Raw genomic sequence first — 12978 nt, 5'->3', positions numbered from 1 at the left:
CCATGCAAGTGCTTAAAGCTTTCTCACTCTGTTTGCCCACTGTATTAAACCAGCAACTGGAGCTGTAGGGCCCGAGATTACTGGGGGTCCTTGGATAAAAGGTTCTCTCGGAAGAGCTTGGCTCCACTGGGCTTGGCTAGGCTGGCTCGGGCTGCTAGCCTGGAAGATTAAAGCTTGTTTTGCACTTTATTTTTTCCCTTTTGAATGAGTAAAGGTTAATGCTATGTTGAAAATGTTTTGAAAATTTAGGGCAGCCTGATGGGGGTCCCGCCCATTCCTCTCTGAGGGAAAAGCTATTGTGTTAAAAATGACTGAAAAGCCCTTGGAGGCTGGCTTGAAAGACTTTCATTTGAGCGGCTTATTGTCTAATTCTGCTCTAGGAAATGAGAATCAGTGTCTCACATACCAAACTTTATCTTTTTTCTCCAAAAGTTTTTTTTGTTGTTTTTTAAATATGAGAGGGAATGAGGCCAATCTCTAGGCCTAAGATTTAAAAGCAATGATTCTTCTGTGCCCGGAGAATCTGCCAGGAAGGTGTGGGCTGTGAGAGGTCAGAAGCTTCCTCCCCACCGCAGGATCTGGAGAAAGGGAGTGCATCGGCAGCCCGGACTTCCTAGAGTAGAATGGAGGCCTCGGCCCATGACTGACCTGGATTTGGTATCATACGTCAGGATGTATACTCGTGGCTCCCCACTCAGTTTGTCCACTCTCGTTTTGTAGAAGGGAGGAATCTTTATACTGATGTAAACTGATCTTTTGGGGGAAAATGATGTAACCTTTGGGGCTGATACCATCCCAGACAAGCCCTTCCCAAGTTAAGTGGCTTCATTCGATTAGAGATCTTAGTCAAATCACTGTACATTGAACTGAGACCTTTTGGGGATTCCCAGACTCTGGGAAAAGCTTTCAATTCAAATGGAGATCTCTGATGGTCCTTTATTGATTAACCCAGACAGCTCCCAGCCCCAGGCCAACATTTTGCCCATATAATGAGGGGTCTGTTAAACATACTTTTGCCAAATTCCTATTTAGGAAACTGAGACAAGATAGAGATTAGAGAGTTTTTAATATTTTATTAATTAGAGAGTTTAATTGACTGGACAGGATTCTCGTCTCAAAGTATCCAGTAATGAATGGGGGGATGATAAACACTTTTATAGCTTTTCAAACGAAGAAAAGAAGAAGAGCGGGAAAAGTAGAACCCACTTGGTTTTTTGTCAGGATGGGGAAAGCAACAAATTCTTAATAAAAGCTAGAGTCAGGAAGTTCAAATAAATAGAAGTAAAGATTTCAGTGAAGTATCTGAGATAGTCTTATCTTTTGGAATATTTTAGAGGGGCAGTGTCATAAATTCTTGGGGGCAGAAGGAGCTAGGAGCCAGAAAGTCTGATCTGCTCCTCATCTCCCATTGACAATTTATAACCTTAGAGCCAATGGTCCTCAGTCTTAATGAACCAGGGGGGTTTTACAACTTGAGAGACTGAGGCAGAACAGTTAAGGAAACTGAGATAGAACAATTCAGGGAAACTCAGTCAGGACAATAAGGGAAACTAGTGCAGGGAAACTGAGGTAGAACAGCTCAAGGAGACTATGGCATAACACTCCTTAGTGAGCAATAAACTTCCCTTTTCTGCCATTCAGACTTCGGGTTTGCGAATTTGGGACCAGAGGGGATTCCCCACCTCAATTTTCACACTTCTTCACTGCCACTAGCAATGCATCAATACTACTCTTTAAACATCTCAGCATTTTTTGAAGAATGGGGAGCAAAAGCTTTGCTCCTGAAATCCTGAAGTTAGCTGTACACAACGGTAAGGGAGAAGCCCAAACCAGCAGTGGGTTTTGGGGAATCACACTTACCGAGAGACAGATTCAGGAAGCCCTGGCTATGCAGTTTATTATTGTAACAGGGATTGGGGACTAAATTCCAAAAAGATTTAGCAAAGAACTGGAGCAAGAAGATAAATTTGTGGGAAAAGACTGAGAGATCTGGGTCTTCTTGTCAATGGTATGCTAATTTTATGGCCCAGAGGTAGACCTGAGGAGTAATCCATTCACTATTATCTCAGCACTTGGTTATCACTGACCAGCAGATTATTTAATCTGATAGTCTGCAGTGTTTGTAGGAATATCCTAAGGCCAGAAGACTAGAATCATTGACAGACAGATTGCTAGAACCATAGCACTCTAAGATCAGGAAATCTCAAGGTTACTGCTGTAGTTCCCCTAGAAACTATATCCTATCAACCTAACTTCTCTATGGCTTTCTTCTTAAAAGAAGGTTAAACAGACTGATCCTCTCTTGTAAATCTCATCCCTCAAGGTACTTGTTATGATTTACAGCTTGAGTTTGGGCTTTATAGAAATTTTAGGGACAAAGTTTCCTGGTTTTAAAAAAGGTTAAAAAAAGAAAAAAAAAAAAGAAATATAAATGTCTTTCCCCCAATGTGTTGTGGGTTTGGTTGAGGTAGAAGACACTCCAACAATATTAGAGTCCCCGCATCAGTGTCACGGGTATGGTGAAAGAATTTGCAAACTCAGTTTGTCTCCAAGTTAATGGGCAAAGATTTATTATGCTGTTAACAGCAGGCTCAATTCCAAGAGAATTTGGTAAAGAACCAAGAGCAAGAAGATAAATTTATAGGAAAAAGATAGAAAGACCAGGTGCCTTGTTGTGTCACTGGTATGCTAATTTTATGACTTAGAGATAGAATTGGGTCTTAGAGGTGGATTTGGGGAATATTGAATTCTAGGGCTTAGAGGTAAAGTGGCACCCCACTATTGAATTCCATGGCTTAGATTGTCTCAGAAACTTTGTTATTATTGACCAACATATTGTTATCTGACTGCCAGCATTGTATGTGGCACTCCCAAGGCTTAGAGTTATTGGTACATCCTCCCTAGGAGCTGTACCACTTCAGGTTCCCTTACTTTTCCTATTGTGAAGCAGATTGAGAGGTGTCAGTGGTTTAGAGTTTCTTTATAATTTGTAGGTTTTGCTCTTGGAATAGAACAATTAATTTTCTAATAGAAAGACAAGGAAGACCTTAAGTCTTATAAACTGGGTTAAATGCAACAGAATAAGATCGTGTGCTTCAGACCCAAAAGAAATCTTGTGAATATTCCAAATGGGGACACTGGAACCAGAGGCATAGTATTCTTTTTTTTTTTTTTTTTCCTGAGGCGGGGGTTAAGTGACTTGCCCAGGGTCACACAGCCAGGAAGTGTTAAGTGTCTGAGACCAGATTTGAACTCAGGTCCTCCTGAATTCAGCGCTGGTGCTCTATTCACTGCACCATCTAGCTGCCCCCCAGAGGCATAATATTCTATAAGCTGCACATATAAATTGAATGGTCACATGTCTTATAATCCTTATTTTACGGTGTTTAAAGGGTTTACAAAGCACTTTCCTCATAGTGATGTCTTGTGAAAGGCAGACAAAGAGTGATGTGTTTGTCAGAAAATAACTTTTCTTCTTGTTTGTTATTGGTTAGAATATTGTTCTTGAGCTTAAGATAATAATGAAGCGTTAAGAGGGGAACTTTCTAGTTCTTAATTTCTATATTGCTTTAAGAATTTCAGAATAAATTTGTGGAGAGAGTGTAAATATTCTAACCCATTTTACAAGAAAGGAGACTGAGTCCCAGAGAAAGAAAGTTTCTTACTTAAGGCCATACCTGAAGAGGAGAGTCCCCGACTCAACCCAGATCTTCTGATTGCAAGTCTAACACTTTTTTCACCACCTTGCCTCTTGATGGAGATGATGATAATAATTCAACAGTTTGTAAAGTACTTTCCTAAAATAATCCTATTAAATAGGTAGTTCAAGTGATATATTTACTTTATGAGCAAAAAACCAAAGGTGCTTCTAAATGAGGAATCTTAGATATTATCTGTTAACAATACCAAAAACCATAAGGTCGATTCTTTTAAATCATATTTTCAAATCAGTGTGATTCTAAATTGAAAATATGGATGGGGATGCAACTTCTAGGAGAAATGTCCCAATAAAGCTCCTCTGGCTTTAGTTATACTATAGTCCTACAAACACTGCTGACTATCAGATAAACAATCAATTGGTCAGTGATAACTAGGTTCCTGAGACAACATTGAATAGATCACTCTTCAAACCTATGTGTAAGCCATAAAATTAGCAAATAAATAACATGAAGCTCTCCTGGTCTCTCTAACTTTTTCCTATAAATATATCTTCTTTCTCCTGGTTCTCTGTTAAATTCTTAGTCTGCTTCAATTGGCATTACAATTATAATAAACTTTGCTTCTTGACTTGAAGATGGGTTTGAGCCTGCAAATTCTTTTGAGACACCTCACCACACTGGCCTGAAATGCCAACCTTTTGGAGTCTCCTTTGGACCTCAACAATATTACAAATGTTTTGATATGTGAGGACATGGTTGTTTGCTTTTAGTGAGTATATATTTTTTTAATTTGCAATAATATTCACCTCAGAAGTCCTCTACAACAATTTTTATTTTCTTCTCACATAAATGAATTACACGAATGTCTTCTTATATAAATAACTTACATGAATGTCTCATTTCATTGTGTTTTGTTTGTGTTCCATCAAAGGCTATAAGTAATTTTTTAGCAAAATTCATTTGCTTGAAGGGATGGATGGAGGTGACCTAGGTTTTTTATGCTATGTGTGTCAGGGGAGCATTAGCTCTGTCATAAACCAAGCTACAAAGAAGTATGAACCTTGTTTTTGAGTGTAGATTTGGCAGTGGACTTAAAAACCAAAGGCCAGTCTCACTAAGTGTAGAGGTGCTAATTGCTGTAAGTAGTCATGAAATCAATCACTAGGTTGTGGTCTGTGCTATTGAAGGAAATACTGATACTGAGTTCTGAAGAACTGAAGAAATATTTTGTTTGTAAATTTCTTTGATATTTTGGTAAAACTATGGTTCTATTGATAATTTGATTACATAATACATTGTTCGTGAAGCTCAATTGAACATGATCTAGAGGTATCTGTTTTCATATTTATATTTCTTTTTATTTGTATTGAATTAGGCTCTTAAAATTTTTTTCAACAAAGCCTTCACTTTCTTGTCTCTTAAGATTCTCATTATTATCCAATCATTAATAATAGAAAGTCTTACAAAGCTATCATAGGATAAAAATTCTAGAAATATAAATGGATTATTTTACATGCTCCAAAACAGCCGACACTACTGTAGACCAATGAGGTGCCAGTTTTTCAGATACTTGATCAATTTCAGATGGGTTTCTTTTCTGATAAAGTATACATTTTTCAGCCTACCTAAATGGTCAAACTGAGGAAATTTGCTCTGTGTGCTTCTTTTGTCATTACTTTTCTCTATGAAGAGTTCCAGAGTTAGATAGATTTAGAATAATGACACAAATCATCCAAAACATGTAATGTTGAATTATATTCTCATGTAGTATTAGAGGTTAAAAAAAAAAGGGCTCTAGAAATCATTTCTTCCAACCTCCATATTTTACATATGAAGAAATGTAAGCCTAAAGAAATTAGTGAATCCTCTCCATTCTTCAAGACCAATATAAGTAATACCTCTTCTGAGAAGCTTCTCTCTAATCACCCCCAGCCAGAATTCTCCTAGCACACTGTTATTACTTTTCACTCACATTCTACATTGTGTTTATTTGGGAGATTAATTTGATGCCTATTCCCTCCATCTTTATTTGCATACTGTTTCTTAAAGTTCTGTCCCTTTCTTCCTCTTTTCTATATGAGTGTATTTCTTCTTTTGCCCTCCCTTCTCATTCCCTTCAGAACAGATCTAACCTACTCTTAAGACCTCTGTTTTTCTTATTTTCTTATTTCCTCAATGCCCTTTAAAGACATTGATTCTTTAAGGAAACTTGTTTATTCTACCATATTAGAAAGTTAGCAATATATCATATACTACATGTCTTTCCAATTGCTAAAATTTATCTTTTTAGTTTCTCTGGACTCTTTATGTTTGTATTTCAGAGTTCCTATTCAGCTCCCTTCTTTTCATTAGAATTGCTTTAAAAAAATCTTCTTTTCCAATAAAGTTCTTTTTTTTCTTAAAATCATATTCAACTTTGCAGGGAGGTAAATTATTCTTGTTTGAAAGTCTGTCCTTTTATGCCTTTTGAAATTTTTATTTTCCAAGCTCTCTTCTCATTGATAGGAAAAGTTAATGGGTCTTGTGTTAGTTACTTAGTTACTCAAATTACTTTTTTCTGAATTTTAAAAGAATTTTTCTTTGGAAATGAAAGCAATTCATTTTTGGGTATGGTATTCTTGGGACTTTTAAGGATTACTTTCAGCATGTAATCTATGGATTCTTTCTATCTTCATTTTGCCCTCCGATTCCAAAAGAATTGGGGAGTTTTAATTTATGATATACTGAAATATAGTGTCCCAGCTTTTTAATCATGCTTTTCAATGATTGTTAAATTATCTCTCTTTGATCTGTTTTCTGAGTCAGTTCTACAGAAGGTAAAACAAAATATCTTACATTATCATCTTTTCCAATTTTTTTGAATCGTTGATTTTTGTTTGGTCTGTTCTAGTTTTCAGATATTCCATTTCTTGGAAATTAAGAGTCATCACTTTTACTTCTAATCTACTTTTTCTTCTTCCTGTTCTTTTAAAGAGCTTTTATTTCATTTTTTATCTTTTGCTTTTCTTTTAGATATCTGTGTAGATCGTTTGGAGTATTTATTTTTTCCATCAGATTCTGCAGTTATTTTGAAGTTACTATCTCCTTCTTTTGGAAAGATGTCTAAATTTGTAATAGTTTTTTAGCTTATTTTTTACATATACTTGTCAGTGTTCCCTTTAACTTATCTCTCTAGTTTTAGTTCCTGAATTTAAGCCTTCTACTTAGGCACAGAATTAGGCTCTGTTCCCTGTTGTTCTTGGGTGAGTTAGTCAGGCCTACTTGATCTCACCCTGGGTCACCTTGGTTTTGTGCTGACTTGTTTTTCCTGGGGTTAGGCCCCCTTGGATCTTTGAGAATCAGAAGACTGATTTATAGTCCTATGGGGAAAAAAATGCTCTAAATCATTATCAATTAGAGAAATGCAAATTAAGACAACTCTGAGATACTACTATACACCTGTCAGATTGGCTAATATGACAGGAACAAATAATGATGAATGTTGGAGGGGATGGGGGAAAACTGGGACACTGATACATTGTTGGTGGAGTTGTGAAAGAAACCAGCCATTCTGGAGAGCAATCTGGAACTATGCCCAAAAAGTTATCAAACTGTGCATACCCTTTGACCCAGCAGTGTTTCTACAGGGCTTATATCCCAAAGAAATCTTAAAGGAGGGAAAAGGACCCACATGTACAAAAAATGTTTGTGGCAGCCCTTTTCATGGGGGTAAGAAACTGGAAACCGAGTGGATGCCCATCAGTTGGGGAATGCCTGAATAAGTTATGGTATATAAATGTTATGGAATATTATTATTATGTAAGAAACGATTAGCAGGATGATTTCAGAAAAGCCTGAAGAGGCTTATATGAACTGATGCTGTAATAGAGTGACTGCTGGGTGTGGATTATTGTGGTTAGAGTACTCTGGCACTATTTAAGTCACTGCCTCATGTTCTTCTTTGAGGCTTCTGAGGTCCCTATTAGAGAACTTTCTGACCCTAGGACTTTCTCTGGGGACCCCTCCACTTTTGCTGCATCTAGGCATGGAGACTTATAGGCTATATGTATATCTGACCTATCTTTGCTCATGCAGTGCGTGCTGGCACTGGTTTTCTATGACTCTCAAGCATCTGTGAAACTTTTTATGCAGTTATGATGTAGGAGAACTCGCCACAGTTTCTTAATTGGATTTCTTGATCATTATTTGGTTTAGTGTCAATTTCATGGTTTTGCACTCAATATGTGAGAAATGGGTAGTTTGCCTCCCATTCAGGCAACCATCTTAGCTGGAAGTTCCAATTTACTTATTTGGAAAATAAGAAGTATAACCCTTGTACTATTTGTCTTACGTGGTTATTGTAAGAAAAGCACTTTATTTCTTAAAGACATTAAATAATCATTTTGATCTATGGCAAGCCACTGTAATTTAACATGCATTTATTAAGTAATTTAACGAACATTTATTAACTATCTGTTATGTGCAAAGTGATGTTTTTGGCGCTGAGAATACAAAAACAAAATGAGAAATAGTCCTTGTCCTCAAGAAGCACTAATTCTGTGTGTAACATATGCATTATAATTTGAGAAGGAATAGATCACTAACAATGAAAAAGGGTAAGGAAAGGCTTCTGGTAAGAAGCAACTTGTGAGCTGAACTTTGAAGTGTGAGAAGTACTGACAGATTGGCTTTCAAGAGTGTTGCAAGCTTCAGGGTAGTGTAGGATAGTAGGTACCACTGTCCAAGAGATTTTTGAAATGCCAGAGGTTAAGAAAGGTTAAGATTCCACAGAACAATTAAGAGATCAATAGAATCCTTGAGCAAACAGGGCGCTAGGAAGACATAGGTGTATTCAGCTACTTGTAGTTTTGAGAAAACCACAAACTGTCCATATTAATTGGGGTCAATGACTTAACTAGACCAAATCACTATGCCTGCTTAAGAGGCTAATTGAATTTTAAACAACACACCCCAAAGGAAGAGTTTTGGGCCATTTTTGAACATGGGATATATGATGAAGGAGGGGGAGGGGAACATGTTTATACATATTTAAGGGGAAATATATAGTAGATGCATCAGAGAGATATTGTAATCCTGAAGGGAATGGACCCATCCCTGAAGGGCGGGACCACACCAAAGTAACAAGTATAAAGCTTCTCCCACTTATGTGCTTTTTGGAGCATAACCCATTTCTGGCCAGAAACATTAAGATGATTCCTTAAGATTCTTCTTTAATAAATTTTCCTTGATATTTGATTTTCAGTGTCAAGAGTGTATTTCTAACACAAGTAAGCTAGGGATTCTAAGAAGACGGGAGAAGGATATACCCTCTCAATGTGGGGAAGTAGAGGAACAGTCCATACAAAGGGGGGAAGCTGGGATGCCAAGTTTGGGAAGAGGAGCTAGTTTATTTAGGACATAGAATAACTTCTGTGAAATTAGATTGGAGAGGTGCTGGCAAAGGAGGTGAAATTGTAAAGGACTTTAAAGGGCTTCAAACACCAAGCTGAGTTTACATTTTTAAATGAGGCTCATGCTTTGGGAATATTATTTTGATAGTTGTGAGAAAGATGAATTGGAGAGGAGAGAAATTGAAAGCAGGGGACCAGTAATATAGATTATTACAGCAGTTCAGGTGGGAGATGATGTGGGCCTACAGTAAGTAGTGTAATGGGTAAATATACGTAAAGAAGAACGCGAGATATGTGATGAAGGTGTAATTAGCCAGACTTTGGAACTGATGGATGTGGAGGAATTTGGAAAAGGAAAGACTGAAAGATGGCTTGGAGGTTATATCATGGACAGTTGGGAAGAGAGAGTGGTGCTATCAAATAAAAGAGAAATGAGAAGGAGGGACAGTTGGAAGGGAAGATAAAGAGTTTTGGGCATAATAAATTTGAGATGCTTAAAGGGGACATGCAGTTCCCTGTGCAACAAGCAATAGGTGATAAAATACTAGAACCCTAGAGAGGGATTAGGACTAGGTGTATAGATCTGCAAGTTGTATATGTATAAAAAGCCATTAAACCCTACAGAAGAAGTTGATGATTTACCAGAGAAAAGATACCTAGAGAAAAGAGAAAAAGGGTCAGGATGGAGAATAAGCATAATACTGTTAAAATAGAGATGGGGGCCTGACTATTAAGCTCAAATGCTAAGCTCACCATAGATCAGGAAAGATAAGGGTTGAGAAAAGGCCCTTGGATACAGCAATTAAAGTAGAAATGCAGACTATTGAAGATGCAGTCATCTAGCAGGGGATGGGACAAGATACAAATGAAAAGGTGGCTTTGACAAGAAAAGGGATAATGTCCTTATCTGACAATGGAACAAAAGAGGAAAGAACATAATATGATGTCAAGGAGTTTTGAAGTCTAGGTTAGGAAAGAAGGCTGTTATGGATGGCCTCTATTTTCTGGATCCAAGTAAGAGACGAAGTCTAGCAGGGTGGAGCTTAGATTAAATTTTTTAGTGACTAAATTCTTTAATGAGTCATTTATGTAGCCTTGTTTGATTCTAATTTTGGAATTCATTTACCTTTAGACAGGGGACTGAAACAACTACTTACAAGTCTATAGTATCTTAAAAACAATCAACAAACTTTTATTAAATGTTTACTCTATGACTCAAGCTTCTGTTAAATTTTTTTATGCAGTTATGATGGAGGAGAACTCGCCAGTTTTTTAATTGAATTTCTTGATTATTATTTGGTCTAGTGTCAACTTCATGGTTTTGTTGGCGTCAGTATGAGAAATAGATAGTTTGCCTCCCATTCAGGCAACCATCTTAGCTGTTTTTGTATTAAGTGTGAGGTGTGTTTCTGCTCTCAGAGAGACTTCTAATGGGGGAAGACAAGAGCTATATACTAATATGTGCAGGCAATCTCTATACAGGATAAATTAGAGGGAATCAACAGAGGAAAGGCATTGGCTTTAAGGGGGATTGGCAAAGGCTTCCCATAATCTCAAAAATCAAAGGCTCAAGGGAGATGTGGAAAGTGTCTTCAAGTATTTGAAAAATTGGGTTTGTTCTTAGCCCCAAAGGAGCAATGGATAGAAGTTGTAAAAGGTAAGGATAGGTTTTGAAGTCAAGAAAAACTTGCTAACAATAAGAACTGCTCAAAAGTAAAATAGGCTGCCTTGGGGAGGAGTAGGCTCTCCTCTATTGTAAGTCTTCAAACAAAGAACTGGAGGGTCTCTTGGTTGGGTGTTCTCTAGACAGAAATCTCTGTTAGAAGAAAAGATAGCTTCTGAGGTCCCTCACTTCAAGTCGATGCTTCCTGGCACTAGGCTAGTTTTCTCAAGACTGGGCTAGTTTTTTGTTTTCTTTTTTGGTTACTGCCCTCACTTAAATCTCTAGTACTGATCCTTTTCATACTTGTGTTGATTGATGGGCTCCCCAAAGTCTTACGTCATGGGATTTTCTCTGAATTCTTTGAAGTTTGCTTTCCTAAAGTCTAGGTTGGCTATAAATCTATGTCTAGGATTTCTATTCTATATTGTTAATTCTAAGATGTCATAGTAAATTTTTTCAGAGATTCCTGTTTATCATGTAGATGTGTGTGTGTGTACATACACACATATATACACATACACAGAGCCTCCTTCTATTTAATCTCTTCTTATTTTAACAAAGAGTATTTTTTCAGTATTTTTGTAATGTGTTTTATCCTAGTATGTTTTAATGATACATATTTCCTTATGTTAAAGAGATCTATTTGGTTATAGTGATGGAATTTGTTTTTCTTGATTTATACATATTTATTACGAGGGTATTCTTTTTGAGGTGTGTGTATGTGGAGGAGGGAGGGAGACAAAAACAAAAAGACAGAGAGATGAACTGGAAGGATAGAAGGGATAGACTATAGCTATCAAAGGAAAAAAAGAGAATCAGTTAAGCATCATTTTAAAATGCTCTGAAGAGAATATGAGTCCAAAAATGCAGGTACACAGGACAGTTGTGATAGATATATATTGAATTTATTTTATGCTTAAAAGGAAAAGCAAGTTGGGTGTGATAAAAGATTTATAGTTTCTTCTGGTCTCAGACACTTAACACTTCCTAGCTGTGGGACGCTGGGCAAGTCACTTAACCCTAGCCTCAAAAAAAAAAAAAAAAAAAAAAAAAAAAAGATTTATGGTTTCTTCTACAATCCTATTTTTCTATTCTACTTTGCAAGTATTCACCTTTGTCACTTATTATGTTCAGAATTTAAAAGTTAAGATCTCTTAATTCATGTTGTTTAGTAATTACTCATTCTCTTGAGTACATTGAGGTATCAAGATTTTACCATTAGTCACCCATTTTTCTTCTCTTACAGCTACATAGATATTATTGATGTTGTCCAGGCACTCCAGACTCACCCTGACTCAGATGTGAAGTCTACTTTTGAAATTGGCACAATTACTACATGTGTGGAGCCCTTATGCTGCTACATGAAGCACAGGTAGTCCTCGCCCACCTAGAACGTAAGGAGTTGGGTGGGAGGGAGTTGTTCTTTTTGGAAAGCATCGCCTTTTTAAGCAGACTTGTTTAATTTTGCTTCTTGGAAGTTCATTGTTTTTCCTTACCATATGGTAGGTGTTCAATAAATTCTCATTAATGTATTGATTATTGCCAGACCCTCAAAAGTCCTCTTCAAGACTACAAGAGGATCCCTGTGGACCTGTGGGCTTAGAATCACAGAATTTTAGAATCAAAAGATCTCTAAAATTATTTAGTCCAGTCTTCTACTTTGTCCAGGAATGCTCCATGAAATGTCCCTGATGAGTTTAAATGTTTCCAGGGATAGACAATTCCATTCCAGTGTTGGAAAACTCTTATTGTTAGGAAGTTCTGGAGAATACTGAGTATTCTGGAGAATACATCTTTGTGCCTTTTGCTCTCTGGTCTTAATTTTGGAGCTATGCACAGTAAATCTAATCTGTCTTACAAATAAAAATACTGCAAGTAATTCTGGTCATATTTCTGTAGCCACTGAAAAGTAATTTCATACAGTGAGTTGAACATGAAATGTATTTTCTTAGAAAGTTTAGTGCCATTAGCATGTCATATACATCTTACACCTAGAAAAGGGTTTGGAATGCAGATGATCTTGATGAGTAAGGCTTTTGATTGAGGGAGAGAGGACAGGTCATTTAAGTGAGGCTGTCTCAGAATCAGGCTTGCCGGATGTTTTCCTCTTCAGAGATCCTAGACGTACTTGGATACATAGGATGGAGCCTGCTACTTTTAGAAATTTTGGCTTTCTGGTTTAGTGGGAAGAGCACTGGATTTGGAGTTGGAAGGTCTTGGAGATCCCTTTCAATACTAATTCTCTAATTCTAGTAACAGCTGTAGT

The 12978-nt window shown here is 37.0% G+C and overlaps 1 protein-coding gene across 3 annotated transcripts in view; it reads left to right on the top strand.

The window, feature by feature from the left end:
• Positions 1–12978, top strand: part of DNAAF9 (dynein axonemal assembly factor 9) — a 161667-nt gene that overhangs the window by 118769 nt on the left and 29920 nt on the right. For all 3 annotated transcript variants that reach the window (XM_074272830.1, XM_074272829.1, XM_074272828.1), the window contains exon 28: positions 11959–12084. In XM_074272830.1, coding sequence (XP_074128931.1) covers positions 11959–12084 — 126 coding nt within the window. The remainder of the gene's footprint in view (positions 1–11958; positions 12085–12978) is intronic.

This window comes from Sminthopsis crassicaudata, chromosome 6 (assembly GCF_048593235.1).
Source record: "Sminthopsis crassicaudata isolate SCR6 chromosome 6, ASM4859323v1, whole genome shotgun sequence".
Lineage (NCBI taxonomy): Eukaryota > Metazoa > Chordata > Mammalia > Dasyuromorphia > Dasyuridae > Sminthopsis > Sminthopsis crassicaudata.
The sequence above is the reverse complement of the archived record's forward strand: the minus strand, read 5'-3'. Positions and strand labels throughout refer to the sequence as shown.